General features: G+C 47.6%; 1 protein-coding gene across 1 annotated transcript in view; it reads right to left on the reverse strand.

Annotated features, from left to right (window-relative positions):
* Positions 1 to 18,813, reverse strand: part of CTNNBL1 (catenin beta like 1) — a 148,584-nt gene extending 129,771 nt beyond the window's left edge. The window contains exon 1 of the mRNA XM_080924946.1: positions 18,697 to 18,813. Within this exon, the coding sequence (XP_080781072.1) occupies positions 18,697 to 18,726 (30 nt within the window). The 5' untranslated portion in view covers positions 18,727 to 18,813. The remainder of the gene's footprint in view (positions 1 to 18,696) is intronic.
* Positions 18,814 to 20,649: the final 1,836 nt, after the last annotated feature.

Consider the following 20,649-nt stretch of genomic DNA (forward strand, 5'->3'; position numbering starts at 1 on the left):
ATTGCTTGACCTTCTCCTGTCATTTTGATCTCTAAGATCTCAGCCATATAACTGTTCACACTCGAGTGGGTGGACGTCGGGTGGGCGTGCACTTGCAGGTCTCATGAAAACAAGCACCCACGTGATGCTGCAGCGGGAGGGCAGGGTCTGAGGCCCAGAGCGATGGCCCCAGGCTCTGCAACACCTGCTGCTGGGCTACCTGGAGGCTCGAATGACTTTCGTTGGCCTGGATACATGCCTCTTGATGAGCCCATTCTTCATAAAGATGCTGTGGTCTAAGATGCACTTTAGTCTCCTTACCTCAAAGGCTTTACTATTTTATAGATGGCTAACAAGCTACAAAAGTTAGCAAAGTTTCTCTACTCCCACTAAAGAGAAGGCTGGTGAAGGAGTGATCCCAGGCGGGCATCTAATGTCCAAAAACATTTCTCTAGGAAAGTAAAGCACTCTGGCTACCTGGCTATGTGGAAGAGAGAGGCAAGGAGCCCATGGCTGTAGCTACGTGGGAATTTACTGTGTCAGCCTCGTCCCCCCACCCCCACCCCACACTCTCCCAAGGAGGCTATAAAACAGATTTCAAAGTGACCCGAGACTAGCAGCTACTGATGTCGAAGGTCCTCAGCTTCCTGGCAGGAGCACCTGGTAGACAACACAGTTCTCACAGACAGAAGTCCACTGCAGCTTAGGAACAGGTACCTAACAGTCTTCCAAATATACACAGTGGACTGAAAAAATTGTTTTGAACCGTCTTAACGGGCTCTGGACATCCAGTTTAAAACTGACTGTCTCAAAAGATACAAAACAGAGCAACAAAAGGGAAAATGACCTCAGATATCTGAAGGCAGCATGCATGGTGCAAAGGCAGCATCTCTGTTTCGGGGCTTGACGTCGAGATAAAGACCAGCAAGTGTTCATAGCAGGGCTCCTCTGTGGGTGAATCTCCAGTCAGCTACAGCCGGCTCAGGGAGAGCCATCAGGCAAACTACCCATTAGCTGTCACTTTAGAATGACTTCAGAAAGCCAGCCCCAGAGCTCCGCTGATATCTTTTCAACAACCTCTTAATCTTGTTTATAACACCTGTGTTAAGACAACCTGACATCAATTCTGCTCACTTGCCTCAGACTGAAATTACTCAGAAACTCGAGGGTTCCCGTAAACATCACAACACCAGAGGCATGTAGCCTCAAACGGACTGGAAGACAGAAGCCACCCACCTCTTAAAACAAAACCACACCATGAGTCTTGCTGGGCCTTAAATCCCCCCCCTATACACACAAACACACACACACACACACACACACACACACAAGTCATGAAGATCCTAGAGTTGTGGGGTCTGAAGAACCCAAAAAACCTTCCTACAGCTTTTTACCAAGTGACCACTCAATGGCACAGCCACCACCGTCTGCAGGCCTGCTCCAGGTCATAAGTGGGCCACTTTCTTCCTTCCCGGTCCCAAGCTTGCCTTATGGAGAGATAATATTCCTAGTACCAAATGGAGCAAGAGGGGCTGCAAGACACCTCAGCAAACTGCCCAGAGTCACAGAGCTGGAAAACGGAGATGAAGAATTCAATCATCACAGAAGCAGCCTGCCTTGCTGCCTTCTGTGTTTGCTGGGCATCAGTTCCTGGGGCTCCTTACACTTAGACTGAGCAGACAGCAGGGATGTGGGTATGTGCATCCCAGGCCTGTGTGAAACACGAAACACCCAAGAAACTGAGAGAAAACCAGTCCACAAATAGGGAGGACAAGAGAGGAGGATGAACTCTGGTGGCCACACTACCTGCATTTGCCATCACTAGTGTGTGTCCTTGGATGAATCACCACAAATCTTGAAGGGGAAAAAACCCTATTGTTGTGAAATAATATGTGGAAAAGCCAAACTCAGAAAAAGTCCACACACATACTCTCTATATGTGTGTGTGTATTTCACAAATAGGAAATGGATATTCTCGAGCCAACCAACACAAAATAAAAACCAATCTTGTTGCTTTGTGCAGGCTCATTTCTTGCCTATAAGGCTGGGTGCAGAGAAAAACAGCAATTATGGCCCACAGTGGACTTACAGTAAATCTCTGGCAAATAAATGAATCAATCGATCTCTTGCTTTAGGGTCAGAGGCAGCCCTAGTCTTTAAAAGAAATGCCAATCAACTCTCGGGTTACCAGAGGAAAAGAATTGAGCTTTTGTGAAGACCATCTGCTATTATTTAAGGCAAGTTTCCTATGAGTAAGTCCAAGATCAATCACAAACACAGCTTAATCTACTTCATCAAGAAAGAAGCAGCACAAGGGGCTGAGGGTTAGCTCCACGATGAAGGGCCTACCTAGCATATCTAAGGCCCCTGTTTCAGGCCCCAGCCCCATATAAATAAGTGAAATAAATGTTTAAGAACAAAAACAAAGGCGAGACAGATGACTCAGTGGATAAGAAAGAGTTCAAACAGTCAGCACCCACATAAACCCAGGTATGGCCACAGATGTACAGCAGTGCCAATCGTGTGGGGACAGACAGGAGGGTCACTGCAGTTTGTTGGTCACCTCCCTAGGGAGTGGTTGAACAGGGAACCCAACATCTTTCTCCAGCCTCTACATGGGCACTTCCCCTATGGAACCTCACACCGATAATCCCAACAGTGAGACGGCTGAGGCAGGAGGACTGAAAAAAGGCAACTGGAGAGATGGTAAACAACAATGTAGGAGACACCCCAATTTATTCACTCACCCACCCCTCACCCCATCCTTCTGTATAGTCAAGGGCATTTATGAGTGCCCCTATGACAAGCTCTCATCTGGCCGCAGCCCTTGAGGACCTCAAGGCAATAAGAAGGGCATTTATATGTGACCAGACGTCCTAGAGAGAAATAATACCGTCACAGGAACTACAAGGCCAAGTGACAGTACGATGCCTCCCCACTCTCCACAAGTCTCTGCCCTTTCCATCTGAAGCTGCCTTCATTCGTGAGTCTTCTAGGAAGAGTTAACCTTCTCTTCCCTGTGTCTGATGCAGAAGCTCTGGAAGCTTCCCTTCCTCCCAAAGTAGAGATGGAATGCGGCACATGCGCATCACTCAGCCTGGAGCCTGGCTCCAAGTGTGCCCCAACATGGAAGGAAGTCACAGGCCTGTTTGGGTTGTGGGTGGGTGACATCCACTGCTCCTCTTTGAGCTGCTTGTCACCTGTGGCTGTCCAAAAAGCATCATCCCTGTAAGTGACCCTCTTTTTCCATAGACACAAAGACAATCTGCCAACTGGAGGGCACATCCCTCGGTCATGTCACCCTGCCAGGCTCAGTGTCATACTCCTGAGAAAAGTCGCATTGACCAAGCTTGGCCATCACAGAGTTCACATGGGCAAAAGGGGCCTCTGCTCCACACAAAGTGAAGAGTAAAAATTGCTTTTTTAATTAAAATAAGGCTTCCTCAAGTTCTGCTACAATCACAGCTACAACACAAAGCCCAGTGTCAGTGACTAACCAGTCTCCACACTGAGGGAAGGACGGTCTGCAGCAGTCAGAGAGTGAGGGGAGAATTACTAATTTAAACAAAATGTTTAATCTTCTAATTATGGGGCAGGCTCCACAAGGGTGGAAAGTGCTCTGCAATCTCCATTATGGAATCCCCACGCGACATAGCACAGGTCGTGTCAGCCAGAGGCAGATGCCATTTCTCCTTCCCTCTGAGCTGTCTGTGTCTTTGCCAGGTCTGAGAGAACAGAAGTCTAACAGGAGAGACATGTAGGTGAGCCAGGAATTGCGGCTCTCCAGTTCGTTATGCTGGTGAGGCAGAGATGCCCAGGGAGAGGCTGGCAAGGCACCGTCCCATGCCTCACTCCACCGGCAGGCTAGGCAGGCTGAGCAGCCCAGGGCCATCTCTAGCTCTGAGCCTTGCACGGCTGCCCACCTCGGGTGCTGCTAGAGCAACTATTCCCACAGCTCTCACCAGGACTGAGAAGCATGGAGAACCGGTGGTGCCTGGCAAAGGCACCTCCGGTCAGAAAGAGCTGCGCCTCAGCAGATAGGCTTATCCCCTGGCTAATTTGCGTTATCTCTGCCTATTCAGATCTCTGTGCTAACTCAGGGGGAAAAGTCCCTGCCTAGCAACTCTGACAAGTCTAATGGCAGAATTCCCATAGGGGAATGCTGGAGGCAACAGAGGCAGGCAATTATTCCCTTTCATTAGGGACGGGTCTTTTTTAATTTTGAAAACAAGAAGTAGCCGCATGCGGACACTGCTCACAGCCTCTTACACGACTGTCAGGAACTGAAATGCTGCTCCGCCCCCAGCCCTGCCACCCTAGCCAGCTGCAAAAGATGTGCTGGGAGCCCTAGGAATGGCCGTGCCCCTAATGCCCCTAATTACCCACTGCCGCGTGAACGCAGGCTTGGAGGGGATGGCAGCAGATCTGGGCAGATCAGCATCGACATTTAATCAGCAGCCCCGGCCCTCTGCAGCTGTTCTGCGGGAGCACAGGGTTCATCAGTTCCAAAGCCTCCCGCACAGCGCAGGTGCTGCGGGTCAGCTGTGCGCTCCCGAGGCCTGCCACGGCGGCTTTCTTCATTCTCTCAGGCCAGGGCACTCAGCGAAGGGCACACTGCCCACACTCTGTGCCAACCCTGGCACTGGGAGAGAGCTGCCTCTTGATTAGTCCACAACACAGATGAAATGCGCAGGAGACAACAGAGGCGGGAAAGCAATTATCCAAGGAGAGCATGGCATCAGCTGTGGCCCTACAGCACAAAGGTGGGCTCCGTACCTTCGGCAGCCGTGCTGGCCAGACTGCCCCTCCATGGCCTCTGGTCTGAACCAGACCTGTCACTCCACCGCTTACGAGCCCTAATGACTTCCACTACACTGAAGAGCTGGGCCCTCCCTCCTCGGGGCTGACCTTGGGGCCTGTGCCGGCTGTGCCCCAGCTGACTGCTGCTCACAGTTCTTCACGTGGCTCATCTTCCCACTTAGTTCTCAACTCAACAGCATCTCTTCAAGAGACCCTCTAGAACTTTCTCAAGCAAATTAGTCACTGCTATCGTTACACTAGCCATGTTTTCTCTGTACAACACATTTGAACCATCTTCCAGGACGTCTTGCGTGTATATTCTTATTGACTTGTTCTTCTGGCTTACTGTCTCGTCTCCCCTCCCTGGATATAAGCCCCATACCGACGGGGGCTTTGACCAGAGTCTAATGTAATACTTCACACGTAGTTGGCATTTAATAAGTGTGTAGAATGATTAAAGAACAAAAGGTTCAATATGGACCGCTAATCCACATCAAATTTACTAACCCCTGAAAATCTGGACTGGCTCACATCCTGACTCTGAGCATATGCCAGGGTGCCCTGGAAACAAGAGTAAACAGTATCCTCTCTCCTTGCCAAGCCCTAGTAAATGATTAGGAAAACAATAACAAAGGGAGACAGAGCCAAGATGGAGAACTTGCAGACTGCCCAAGAACTGGAAGAATGGAGTGCTTCCTGAGGGTTTATCCAAACCATACTCTCACAGAAGGTTCAGGTGGGGCTAGACATAATGACCACCCATGGGCTGTGGCCAAAACACAGCTCTTGAAGAGCCAGAGACTTCACATCGTCTGAGGTGGTCCAGGTCCATTCATACAGTCTTGATGCTGGGAGCAAGACAGCACACATGCAGACCAATTTCTTAAAGAGACACCATTTGCACAAAGGAGTGCAAAGAGCAGCGGAAGGAGAGGCTGCCAGAGAGCCACGAGCACAAGGACGGCACAAATGGCCAGGAACAGGCATCCTGAGTCTGACTCTGCTGCCATCTAGGTTCCATGGGGTTCTGGGTGTGTGCAACTGGATGTGAATGCTAAGAGGCAACAGGGCTGGAGCAATGGCTCAGATGTCAAGAGCACTGAGTGCCCCTGATGAGCATCAGGTTCAGTCGCCAGCAGTCTGGTGGCCGCTCATAACTTCGGTTCTAAAGAATCTGATGCCCTCTTCTGATCTCCAGGGACACAGGCATACATGTGGTACTCAGACAAACACGTACACAAAATACTCGTACTCATAAAAAAAAAAAAAAAAACTTTAAAGATAACCACAATGGCCACAGATCTAAATGAATAGCTCCCCTCCAAAAAAGGCTTGTGTCCAGAGGAAGCTCTGTTAAGGAGACATTCTCGAGTGCCCAAGATGTCAGTGGCAGGCCAAAGGAGAATGCCTTAAAGAACCAAAGACAAGTCATGAACCATTTCTGTAGCCTTACAGACCTCGATGTCTTGTAGATTAGCTCTACCAAGAATAAGTGTTATCCAACAACCACAGTTTTCTGTGGTACCACTAAAAGAAGGAAGCAAAAGGCCTCAGAGGTTAGACAGACATCTGTCCCACAGGAGCACCAAGGAATGACAGCAGACCAAGGAGAAGAGTGAACATCCAGGGAATGTGGGCCCAGCAGTGGTCAAAGCTCTGCACACAGTTAACATACACTCATAGTGACGGCCCTGGGTAATGGCGAAAGTGTGTGTGCTCGTATACATTCAGGAAGATCTGCTTTCAGATGATGTAAGAGGACGGGAGGCATGCTCTGAACTCTGTCAGCTAGCAGTTGGGTCCTTAGGCAAGGTTCTTTCCTGCCTGGGCTCCAGCCTCCCTGTGTGTAAGAAGGGGCAGGTGCAGTGAGAACCTCTGGGCTCCTCCTCAGCATTCCCACCTCAACAGGCCTCTGAAACCTAGAAAATCTGTTTATGAAGAACCTGCAGTACACTCTCCACAGACAGCAGGCAAGCGGGAGAGGGTACAATTCGATACAACCTGCTCCACCTTCTAAACCTCATTACGGGCTTCTCTCAGCAGCCACCCTCAGCTGATCAATAGTAATGTCATTTCTCCAACTCTTTTGTCGCTGAGCTTCGATGTTCTGCTGGATCTTTGGTAGGTCTGTCTTCCCCCTGGCCAATGGCTGCACCCCTGTTTCAGCTAACTAAGCCATTTACGTGACATCAAAATGCCCAATAGTTTCTCTCATCATTAATCACTAGTCTGTGATCCCACTGAAGCACCGTGGGCAGAGAAAAGAGCCTTCCAACAGTCTACACTAGAGCGCTGACTCGGAGGGAACATCAGTTACAGTCCAAAGGAATCCCAGCTGGGAAACCTCTCCACTCAGTGCATTAACTCCATACGCATGTGAGTGACATCAAGCAACTTGACAACAGTCACTCGTACCTGCTTTTGGAATGAATGCAAGGTACTTAGCTCAGTTTCAGATCCTTCTTGGGTCAGTTATTACACTGCAAGGCTAAAGAGAAGCTCATCGTCACTGTGGTGGAAGATGTCTCTACACAGGGTATGGTAGTAACACCTGTAATCCTAGCACATGGGAGGCCAAAGCAGGGGATCATGAATTTCCAGCCAACTTGAGCTACATAGCTAGACTTCCTAAAACAAAAACAAAGACAAAAATCAAGAGGTTAGGGTGATTGGCTTAGTCAATAAAGTACTTGCCACAAAAACATAATGACCTGAGTTCCAGGCCCAGCAGCCTATGCCTATAGTCGAAACGCTGGGGAGGTAGGTGGGCACAGGAAGACCCCTGGGGCTCACTGGCCAGCCAATGGGACCAAACTGGCAGGTCTCAGGCTGAGATCTTGTCTCAAAAAAAATGGTGGGTGAGTTTGTGCACGCACACACATGAACACACACGTGCACACAAGGGTGAGGGGGGCACACACTTGCACCAGGTCATACAACACCAAAAAATAAAAATGACAGCTCCAGAACTCATTTACTGACATCCAGGACAAGGACAACCCACTGCCTTAGGGCTGGGACCCTAAGGTCCTTCTGGAACTCTATAGAAGAGAAACTGGCTCTCAACAATTCAGGTGATAAGGCCATGGCTGACTCTGGAGAAGGTAAAAGATGGCTCAGAACTCAGGCTCCATCTCCTAATGCCAGTCTCTCTCCAGCTATGCAAGACTCAGATCAAAACCACCCACGTCCCTCAGGATGACTGGGGAAAGACAAAGGAAGGGGTGATTTGTAAATGAGATGCCTGGTACCTGCTAAGCAGCAACTGTGATTCCCCAGTGCCTGGAGAAGACCTGGGGGACAAATGGCAGCGTTGGAGGCATAATTTTTGCTATTGGTGACGGCTAACGGTGGTGGAGTAGGCTGTGCTCTAGCCTACAGAGAATATGCTACGCTGTGGAAGTGTGGGTGACAAACTGTTCTCATTTTGCTTTATTGAATTCTAAGACTTAATCTCCAAGGAACCAAAGATCTCCGGAGCACTGAGGCAGCTTTGCAAAATTTAAGACAACCTTGCTTGCCGGTAACATGTTTGTTTGGCATATCAATAATGAACAGCTGCCGTTTACTGGGGCTACACCAGCCACGCTGCCCCATTTAATCCTGTTTTGCTTTTAAATATAGATGATACACAGACATGGAGGCACATGCCTTTAATCCCAGCACTCAAAAAGCAGAAGCGGAGGATCTGTGATTTCCAGGCAAGCCTGGTCTACATAGAATTCCAAGCTAGCCTGGTCTACACAGAATTCCAAGCCAGTCAGGCTACATGGTGAGACCTTGGGGTTAGTTGATTGTTTTTAAAAAGATGGTAACATAAGAATATTTCTAGAGATGGTGAGCTAGGGGTAGCCCAGATAGAGGATCTCCATTTGAAAGGTAAAAGCCAAGGCTTTGAGAGGTTAATTAACTGGACCAAGGTCACACAGCTAGCTCTCAGCAGGACTGAGGTTCAAACGCAGGCCATCTGACCCAGTCTGCATTCATGTGCCATGCTAAACATTAAAGATGCTTCACAGGCTTCCAATTCTTCCCTCCCACAGGCCCACAAGCTATTCTGAACCTTTGCATTCTCTGATGCAGCCATTTTTATATAGAAAAACTTCTCTATTGTGTTCAACCTTGTACATTCAATCCACCAACTGAAAAACAGTGACACCTACTGAGAGCACAGAAAGACACTGTCCCCCAGTCTTACCCCTCAAATTAAGGAGGTTAATTTGACCGACCCCAACCAGTCTTTCTGAAGTGAGCAGGGGGTGGCAGCTGAGTCTTCCTCTATGTCTACAGAGCAATGTCTGCCAGCATACAAAGGAAATGGACCCTCATCTGCCATGACCACCGCGCCAGGTGATCAAGAGCAAGCCTGTCTGGGAAGCCACCAGTGTAGTAGTCTCACAGGACTACCGCTAGAAGGTGGTGGTCAAGGATAAAAAGAAGGCTCTTAAGGACACAGTCCTCCTCCTCAGGAAGCCTCTGTCCCACAGTGGAACTGTCTGGCTCAGGATCCCACCACACCTTGCTGAGGCCTGTGTGGCAGCACTGTGTGACAGCACTGTGTGGCAGCACTATGTGGCACTGGGAGCTGGGATCTCAAACGTTTGGAACCTCCACTGGAATGCAAGCGTCTCAAGCTTGAACCGGACCTCTTCCTACCCAGACTGAGTCAGACACTCACACAGGCTGGCTCCTGAAAGGAGTTGGCTCACAAGCTCTAAGGGTCTAGAGGGAAAGAATCTTTCATCTCCCCGGCTCTTTCATCTTTGAGAAAGAGCCCCAAGGCTTCTTTTAAGTCAGCTGAGCAGCTGACAGCCCTGACTAAAATGAGAAGTTGGGCACAGGAGGGAGGGCAGAGGAGGAAGCAGAGAATTGTGTGATAGCCGAACATCTGGCCAGAAGCTCAGTCGACACAAGGAATGTCAATCAGGGCTCCTGGGCAAGCACGTAGCTACCTACATAAAGGAGCTGGAGGGAAAGACTGGATGAGCCCCTCTGAAAGCACAAAAAAGGTTAAGACAGTGAGAGGAACCTACTCAGAAAACTGAACTAAGAAATGGAACATTAATGAAAGCCAGCAGCACATGCACACACAAACAAACACTTTTTTAAAGAGTTAAATTAGGGGCTGGAGAGATGGTTTGTTGATTAAGAACGCTGCACCTCTTCCAGAGAAATCTAATTCCCAGCACCCAGAGAGAAGATCATAACTGCAATTCTACTCCCAGGGTACCTGGTGCCCTCTTCTGGCCTCTAGAGGCACTGCGCCCAGAAGGTTCACATACATGCAAAGCAGCCACACACATAAAATAAATTAACTAACTTAAAAAACTTAAGAGCCAGATGGTGGTGGTGCACACCTTTAATTCTAGTACTCAGGAGGCAGAGGCAGAGGCAGAGGCAGGTCAATCTCTGAGTTTGAGGCCGGCCTAATCTACAAAGTGAGTTCCAGGACAGCCAGGGCTACAAAGAAAAACACCGTCTTGAAAAACGAACAAAAATGTTCTGAGGCGACATGACAAGCATCCGAGGTGGAAGCAGGGTGCCAGCCAGCGAGCCAGTGGAGCGCGAGCTTCCAAAAGGAGGAAACGCCACAATACACTGATTATTCGGTCCCAATCTACACGGACAACTTGACGAGCTCACAGAGAGGCTGGTGACAGGGCTCAGCAGTTAAAATGCACTTGCTGCTCTTCCAGAGACCCTGGATTCAGTTCCCAGCATGCACTTGGCAGTTCACAACTGTCTGTAACTCCAGGTTCCAGGCAGTCTAATGCCCTCTTCTGCTCTTTGGCCACAAAGCATGCACATGGTGCATATATGTACCACAAAACATGCACATGGTGCACATATATACAACAAAACATGCACATGGTGCACATATATACAACAAAGCATGCACATGGTACACATATGTACCACAAAACATGCACATGGTGCACATATGTACAACAAAGCATGCACATGGTGCACCTATGTACAACAAAGCATGAACATGGTACATATATACAACAAAGCATGCACATGGTGCACATATATACAACAAAGCATGCACATGGTGCACATATATACAACAAAGCATGCACATGGTGCACATATATACAACAAAGCATGAACATGGTACATATATACAACAAAGCATGCACATGGTGCACATATATACAACAAAGCATGCACATGGTGCACATATATACAACAAAGCATGCACATGGTGCACATATGTACCACAAAACATGCACATGGTGCACATATATACAACAAAGGATGAACATGGTGCACATATGTACAACAAAGCATGAACATGGTGCACATATGTACAACAAAGCATGCACATGGTGCACATATATACAACAAAGCATGAACATGGTACATATATACAACAAAGCAAAACACACTTATAATACAGCAAGAAATAAGTCTTTGGAAGCAACGTGAAAACACACCTTTGAGTGTGTCTATGAGGGAGTTTCCCAAAAGTTTTGACCCAGGAGGGAAGACCCACCCTGAATATGAGCAGTACCAGCCCATGGAATGGGCTCCAGAAATGAGTGAAAAGAAAATTCCAGTTAATCACCAGCATTCATCTCTCCGCTTCCTGGATGTGGAGGTAATGTGACCAGCCCCTCACATTCCCGAAACCATGCCTTCCCTACCACAATGGAACCATAGTGATTTGGATAAGAAATGTTCCCCAAAGGCTCCAGTGTCTAGACACTTGATCCCCAGTTGGTACTGCTGTTTGAGAAGGTTATGAAATTTTTAGAAGGCAGGGCCTTGCTGGAGGAAGCCCATCACTGAGGGCGGGCATCAAAGGTTTATAGCCTGGCCTTACTTCCTGTGAAATGTCACCTCACTACTCCCTGACTGCTGAGCAACCTCATCTTCCTCCTCACTATGGAGGACTCTAGCCCCTAAAACTGTGAGCCAGAAGAAACCCTTTCTTCCTGTCTTAGTTAGGGCTTTACTGCTATGAACAGACACCATGACCAAGGCAAGTCTTATAAAGGACAACATTTAATTGGGGCTGGCTTACAGGTTCAGTCCATTATCATCAAGGTGGAAACACGGCAGCATCCAAGCAAGCATGTGTGCAAAAGGAGCCAAGAGTTCTACATCTTCATCTAAAGGCTGCTAGCAAAATACTGATGTCCAGGCAGCTACAATGAGGATCTTAAAGCCCACACTCACAGTGACACACCTACTCCAACAGGGACACACCCAATAGTGCGGGCGGAGCATGTAGAAACCATCATACTTCCTAAGTTGCACTTTGTGAGGATTGAATCACAGCAGCAAGAAAGTAACTAACACAAATTGTATTCCCTAACGCTGTGACCAAAACAAACCTTTCCACCTTTAGCTGCTTTTTGTCAAGTATTTGATCTCAGCAATAAGGAAGCTAATACACGAGCCATTCCCAAACAAGCATTACTTGACACTGAGGACGGGTAAGACATGCTGCTAGGTGCTGGCTCTTCCCTGAATTTACAGTAGGCACAGAAGCATGCTGTGTATTCTGTGAGAAGAATGAGCTGGAGGAAAGACAGATGAGGAAGTCATGGTGGGAAGAAATGAACTTACGGGATAAAAACATCAAGAGAAGAAATAGATGGGAACACCAGTGGAACCTGCTCTTTACCTGTTATTTATAGCCAGCTTGCTAACAAAATTAACCTGGGAAAGCATGAAGCTGTCACGAAGAAAGTAACCTCTTTCAGTATGATCAGAATAATATTTTCACAAAAATGAAGGATGCATTTTGAGCACAAGAGTTCAGGTTTTCAATGTGTCTTATCCGCCCAAGAACAACAAAAAACAAAAACTGAAAAGGCTCAATTACAAACTCCCAATTCCTGTCTTAAAAGGGGGGAAGCAGGTAGCAAGAAGTACAAATGATAAACATTTACGAGAAAAATCTTCTCGCTCAGATAACTCTGAACCAGCACTTTATGTGCCTGCTAGACAGATGGCAGAGATGTAAACAATGCAAGCCGCTCTCAGGACCGAAGTACAGGGGAGCGCAGTGCTGAATGAAGGAGTGCCCACCCCCCACCCCCACCCCACCCCTCCCACCATTCCCCCAACCCCCAACCCCCCACCCCACACGCACTGTCTCTGCAGCTAAAGGAACCCCACTGTCTCGGGCTACTCCCCCAATTCCCATAACACTCAACACACAAGTTTGCTCCTAACAGTTGGCAACTGACTCTTCCCAGCTTCCCTGCCACCCACAGAACTCCTCCATCATGGCTGGGATTCTAATCTCCCTCCCTGAGCCTATCAGAACTGTTCCTTGCACTGAGCTCCTGGGATGCTCACACACACACACAGTGTTTAAATGCCCCGTCACTTCTCATATCATGAATTCTTCAAGCCCAGAATCAGGTCTCCAGGACTGTAACACATGTGACTTTTATCTCAGGAAACAGCACAAAGTTTGTGACAAGGGGGAGGGGGAAATGCCACATGAACAAAGAGGCTGCACACAACATCACCGCCAAACAAAAACCTGAATGCTATCTAAATATCAACTGTAGAGAAATAATTGAGGGGGAAATGGCTTATTATTCAAATAAAAGCTCACATACGTTAGAGAGCAACATAAAAGCTGTGTAGGGGAAAAATGCATGCTTAATTTAAAAAGCAACACAAAACAGTCCATGTGCAAAACTTATAGGCACACAGATATGTCAGACTGTGAGAACTAACAATACTCATTGGACTGGGCAATGGTTCTTCCTCCACTCAAATCCTTTCTTACTATTTGACAGTTTATTGTCATTAAATTTTATTTCAAAAGTAAGAAATGGGAGAGGAGCAAAACAGATTGGTAGAAGCCCCTCCAATCCAAGAAAACGCTGATATTACCCACATCTGACAGGGGCAGTGGGTGTCTGCCATATCATACGAGCCAAGGGTCCCTGACCCCAATCTGTCTCAAAGAGAACTCCTCTGGTGGTGTGAAGCCAGCCGTTCCCACCAAGCCAATCTGAACTAAATGTGAATTCTTTATTGCGAAACTTCAGAGGTAAGAACTTTTCCCCAGACATCTGTGGAGGGAGTATTAATGAGAGTGCCCTGAAGTTCAGATCTGTGCCGGTGCGGCAGAAACTTCTCTGCTGAGCCACTGCTGGGCACACTTCTTGATGAGATGTCTAAGCCTGAGGCATCAAAAAAGTGCATTTCCATATTGGGAACATAACTGGTTTCCTCTTTAAGACTTTTCCCACCACCTCCTGTCCACATTGTAATTCTCCTGTCTTCTCAAATGAATTGTTAACATCTGTCAAGGGTAGAAGGCATACACTGAGGCGCTCTCCTGCCTATTACCGAAAGAATCAATCTCAGCAGAAAATTGCAATCTTCCCACTGACTTGCCCCAAAATAAAATTTAATAAGCATGCTAAAAAAATGTTAAAGTTTTAATAAACATTTCCTATTGCTATACGATACTTCTTCTTGCTCACCTTAGACCCTGAGTTTTGGAACAGAAAGAACCACAAGTTGTACTGCCTTACCGCTTCACCGTACAACTAAGAAAACCGATGTGTAGAGAGGGGAAGGGACTTTTCCTGAGTCACCCAGATAAGTGCTGATAAAGGATGGATTAGAACCCAAATCCCCCAAGGTCTCCAGCCCAATTCCTTCTACTACCTCAGGCTTTTCAGCTACAGGACTCTCTGGAGCCCTTGGCCCAAATAATTAGTATGGCAGGATTTCAAAGCTACTAGGGACCTCAGAGAGTCATACTTAATCTCCTCATTAGGCATATGGGGAAACTGAGGCCCAGAGAGATTAAGTGATTTGCTCTCAATTTTGAGCGGCAGGGAAGAAGTGTAGCTTAAGCTGAAAATCCTGCAGACCAGTGCCCAGGAGAAGCGAGAACTGCCTCAACTGGGAAAAGCTTAAAAGGAATGCAGATGGTTCTGGAACACCAGCTTTAGCATCACCCCAAATGCAAAACCCCGACTCTCAGGACACTGAATCAAACCCTTGAGTTGGGAATGTCCCAGCCTGACCACCTTGCTCCCTTCTGTCCCCATGCAGGGAGCTTCAGGGCTCAGTGACCGTCGGCCTGGCCAATGCTAACTATGAGCAACAGTGCTTACAATTCATGCTTCCTTCTATACGTGCACATCAACTCCAAGTTTTTTTTAAGAGCAGCAAACATGCTTGGGTGTTGAGTGCTGGCTCTACTGCTTCCTGGCTGTGTGAGTTTCACAGAGAGGAAACTTGCCTCCCTAGCCTCAGTTTCTCTTCCATGAAACAGTCACACCATCTCCCTTTGTAGGATGTGCCAACACCAGGACTGACAACGTATCTACAAGCATGCTAGCTCTGCCTCTGGCACACAGCAGACAGACAGACCAACACAGCAGTCAGGAGCCCACCTACGGAACAGCACTGCCTGAGTACTCTATGACTAGTGTCCCAGTTTCTCCCATTGTAAAATGGGCATTAAACATTAAAACAGTTCCTCGTACCGGACATGGCCATGCCTTTAATCACAGCACTGCAAAAGGCAAAAGCAAGCAGCAGGCGAATCTTGGTGAGTTTGAGGCTAGCCTGGTCTGCAGGCCACCAGGGTTATACAGTGAGACTCTCTGGGATCCAGAGTTCCTCCTGGGCTGGGGATGTAGCTCAGTTGGAAGAGTGCTCGCCTAGCTTTCATTATGCCCTGGTTCTGTCCAAAGCATACCATAGGCCAGGTGTGGTGGTGGACACCACAATCCCAGCATTTGAGAGGTGGGAAAGGAAGTCAGATATTCAGGGTCATCCTTGGCTACAAAGTGAGTTTGAGGACAGTTTGTTCTACATAAGACCCTGACAGAAAGAAAGGAAGGAAGGGGGGCTGGAGAAATGGCTCAACAGTTAAGAGCACTAACCACTCTTCCAGAGGTCCTGAGTTCAATTCCCAGCAACCACACGGTGGCTCACAACCATCTGTAATGGGATCTGATGCCCTCTTCTGGTGTGTCTGAAGACAGACAGTGTACTCACATACGTAAAATAAAAAGGAAAGAAGGAAGGAAAAGAAATAGAAAAGAAAGTTAGTTCCTCGTAGGGCTGTTATGTGGATTTAGTGAAGAGGCAGGTAAATATTTAAGTAATTATTTTGTGTAAGAGAATCACTATTCAAAGCCCTTCCCCTTCCACAGGCTCCTCTCATCCTCAAGATTTCCCAGAGGAGGATGGCCATGTCTGATTGATTACAGATCACTCTATAGATTTAGACTCCAGATTAGACGACCACCTGCTCAGATAGGAATGGAGGTAGACTGTGCTGAAAGGAACAGAGCTGCAAATACAAGACCAAGATTCTGGAACATGCCTGTCACCACCCCAGCTCGAAACGTTAGCTGGGTCTGTCTATCAGGTCTGAGTTCTTGTTCAAGCTACAAACAGGTGGGTGAATGAAGACATCTGCATCAGCTCTCGGAACGCAAAGGCTCCTCCTGGCCCTCACGGAGGTCCTACATCATCTGTAATCTGCCAACATCTCCAGGTGCTGTTATCACCTTCTGGTGTCCTCGCCACGTTCGGGCTACATGGCTCTTGTCTCTGCTGGTCTAATGGGCCTGAGGCCTGTGCTCGGTCTCTGCTCCTGCCTTCACCGTTCTGCCCTGTCACAGGCCGGCTCCTTCTCAAGCTTCAGAGCACTAAGGCTGGCTGTCAGCGTTCCCTGAGCACTCAGGCTACAGAGGCCCTGAAAGGAGTCATTGACAGTGGCGCTGGCTGACAGAAACACAACAAAAGTCACAAGAAAACTTCACATAGAAGTTTAAACTTGGAAGTAGGCACAGAATTGAAGTTTAAAAATCTATTATCCTTAATCCAATATATAAAGGTAACCGACATTAAAAAATTTTAGATATTTCATCTTTCCACAATAAAGCCGTGAAACGCAGTGTGTACTTGACACGTAGAGAGAACTGGATGGGGATGGGCCACTCTCTCCCTGTCCAGTACTCATGTGCACAGCCGATGGCAAACATGCTCACACTTCCGCAGCAGATTCCGCTGCACTCCCTCACAACCCTTCCATCCATCTAAGCTTGTTTACTTACTCAGTTACTCTCTGGTGACTCCCCCACCATATTTGCCTTTGCACGAAAAGCAAGAGTCTTGTCTCCTCTATTTCCACATCACATACAGTAGATGTTCAACAAGTAGCCAAAGAATGGGCCTCTTCAGGCAGCAATTCTCCAGATCTGAATCAATGGACTCTGTAGACTTAGACTATAGATTTAGCCAGCCCAGAACTTCCAAACGAGCACTCATCAGTGACCTTCCCACCACCTTTCCTGTTCCATCAACTACACTACTTAAAGAGAAAAATATCATGATCTCACGTCTCTTCTCTGTTGTTTATGTGCTCTTCCTCCATCTACGGGATCAGTGTTTTATATACTGCCTCAAGGAAATAACTACCAATATCAATATTTACGGACTGTTGTACTCTGCAACAAATTCTGTCTAGCATTGCTTCTTTTCTTCTTTCTTCCTCCTCCTTCTTCTTGGTTTTGATTTTCTAGACAGGATTTTCTGTGAGACCCTGGCTGTCCTGAAACTCACTCTGTAGACCAGGCTGGCCTCAGACTCAGAGATCCACCTGCCTCTGCCTCTGCGTGCTGGAATCAAAGGCATGAGTCACAACCACCTGGCCCACTGTAACTTTCTTAACAGAAGAAAGCTCTTCACACCAGACCATAAGGTAGGTACCATGTGGTATTTTGTTCAAAGCTGCAACAACCAGCTAGTAAGAAAAAAAGATTGAAGGCAACCTGGGGCTCCAAATCCAGGCTTTTGGGGGGTAGAAGGGGTTGTCTCACTGTGTATCCCTGGCTGGCCTGGAGTTCAGTGACCTGCCGGCTCTGCCTCCCAACTTTCAGGCACTGAGACTGAAGCCATCCAAGGTCTACAGACAGGCTCACAGAACCTCGATGTCTACTCTGGACTGCAAACCTGGCACTCTTAAAACAGTCATGGTCTGAGCACCACACAAATGGGGAAGGTTGGCTTGAACTGTATTTTATCTCTTCCATTACCCAAAGTATGCCCCATCATATCATGGCCTCAGGTATACTCATCCAATCAATATAGTCAAAGTTCTGTAATCAATATAAAAATGCTACCTTTTCCATACAAAGTCTTTAAAATCAGGTGTGATTTACAATTACAGTACTTGCTAATCAGACTAATTACAGTTTTCGGGCTCCGACGCTATCTCAGCTAGTGTAAAGAAGGCCAGGGAGCCCCGTTAGGCAGTCAAAAGAGGGTGGAAACTTTGGGTTGGGAGCCTGGATACTTGAGCTACCTAGTTTGTAACTGTTGTGACCTCAGGCAAGTCCTTTCTTCTTCTGGGTCACCCGTTCCCCACAAGTACCCTGAGCAAGGAGGTCGAGAAGTCTCTTACCGACCCATTTCATGCTCCATTTTCCAAACATCTTAACAATTGCGGGGAACATGGGCACAGGTTTCTGCACTTTCAAATGACCTTCCACATTTGTGCACTTTATAGATTTTTTTAAAAGAAAAGAAAATGAGTGTCCATTACGGAAGACTTAATCAAAGCTCCTCAGACACTGGGTAAAGAAACTGAGGCGCAATACCGGGAGGGGGGGGGCGGAATAGTGTTCTCCACAACTGTCTCAAGCCCTATAAATTGGGAGATCGAAGAGGAGCTGAAGGGAGTCGGGCTGCCGGGTGGGGAACAGAGACCGAAAGGCTCAGGCCTGAAGAAGGAAGGGGTCGGAAGGGTCCCACGAGGGCTCGGAGTGTGAAGTGCAATGACAGGGTGCAAGCTCGGGTGACATGAGAAGTGAGGGCCAGGGACCGAGAGGAGGCAAGATGACCGGACTCTGTCCTTGCGACGTCAGCAAGGATGAAGAGCCCTCCGACCCTGCCAACTGCACCTACCTGATAGCTTAAAAGTTCGCCCACGTCCATGGTTCCGGACTCAGTTCAGTGTACCGCGGTTGCCCCCACTCACTCCCGAACCACGGGCCGCTCAGAGGCTTTTCCTGCCACACTGCCGTAAAGCACCAGGCCTCAGAACCAATAGAGTAACGAGCGCGTGGCCAGCGCTCTCGCCACACTGCCGTAAAAGAAAGGGCTGTCGTAAAGCGCGCCGCGTTTTGACTATTCAGCTTCCGCCTGGATCCTGAAGGGGCGGGGAAGGGGGCGGATACTTAGGGGACGAACCTAAAAGCTAAGTGGTCATTCAAGGTGTAGAGCTAAATGCTAGGCGTTTCGTGAAGAACCTTACAAGGCTTCCAGAGACTACCACTTTTGTTCTTATTTCACCCTCATTTTACAGATAAAGAAACTGAGGTGGACTGTTTGGTGGTGTCGTACGCCTTTAATCCCAGCACTGGGGAGGCAGAGAGGCAAGCAGATCTTCGCAGGCAGATCTGTTGAGGTCCAGGCCAAAATGGTCTACAGAAGAGTTCCAGGACAGCCAGGGCTACACAGAGAAACCCTGTCTCATGTCGGGTAGAGAGAGAGGGAAGTAGAGAGGAGGGGCAAGGGAGAGAAGCTGAGGTTTGAAATTCTGCACCCCATATGATAGTCACAGGTAGCTAGTCCTATCACGTGACTACCTGGCACTTGAAGTGTGGCTAGTCCTAATTGAGATGTTAAGTGTGAATCATCAAGTGTACCCTGGATTTTTCTTATTGAAATAGTTCCTTTTTTTTTTTTTTTAAACTTATTTGGTAAAGGGAGACATTATGAAAAAAAAAAGATTTTGACTTATTTGTTAACTGTACTTAGTAGATATACTGAAATTGCTTATGTGGATTTCATTTTGGGGTTCCAATTGCTTTCCCTGGACAGTGCCGGCTTAAAAAATTGTTGATATCGTGTTTGTTTTTTCTGAGCTTGTTTTCACAAGATGCAGTGGCAATGACCTCCTATCTACCCAAGTAGCATTAAAAGGTCTGGCGTTCTAGAGAAATGGCTCAGCATTTAGGAGAACTTACTGCTCTCTAGACACCTAGTTTAGTTCCCGGCACCCATGTTGGACAGCTCACAGTAGCCTCTAACTCTGATGCTCCCGCTCTTCTGGCCCCTAAGCACACACATACACACATTTTTATAAAAAGAGATTTCTGGGGAAGGAATTGGCCCATTATTGAAATAGGCAAGGCGTTCCACTTCTGGGGTTACAACAGACTCCATCCAGAAACCCCATTCAACCACCTCCAGCTACACACAAGAAAATTGGTGTTCCTCAAATTGCCATGTCCTCTCCGCGTTATTCTCTTTGCTTGCACTTTCTCTGTTCACAGACTCAGTCTGTCATTTTGTACTTGATGGTTGACATTTTATGTATTGACAGCCTCATTAATTAATTAGACTGCAAACTCTCTAAAGTTGGGGTTGAGTTTGTCAGCTTCACCCTAGAATCCTCAAAGCCCAGAACAGCGCATGGTAGAGAAGGTTTCACAATGGGCTCTGTAAGCTTTGCTAAGGAGAGTGGGTTTTATGCTATGTACTTTGGGGAATAGTTGAGAGGCTCTAAACAGGGATGCTTCCTGATTGGGTTTCTGTTTTTAAAGATGGCTTTTGCACATTGCTTTTACCAGAGTTCACTTGCCTGTGATTAAGTGTCGGTTGTGACCTCCAGGGTGGCAGGCCAGAATCTTTTTGGGCCAAAACCCAAACCAAAACTAGACTTGTGTTCTAGTGTGCCCCTGGCCTCAGTCAGCTTGCATAGGCAGATTTGGAAAAACCCAGTCTGGTGGTTTGAATAACAACAGGGCCCTAGGGAGAGGCACTCTAGGGAGGTGTGTTCTTGGAGGAGGTGTGACTTTGTTGGACAGGTATATCACTGGGGTTTCACAAGCTCAAGCCGGGCCCGTGTGTCAC

Source organism: Micromys minutus, assembly GCF_963924665.1.
Source record: "Micromys minutus genome assembly, chromosome: 11".
In the NCBI taxonomy this organism is placed as follows: Eukaryota; Metazoa; Chordata; class Mammalia; order Rodentia; family Muridae; genus Micromys; species Micromys minutus.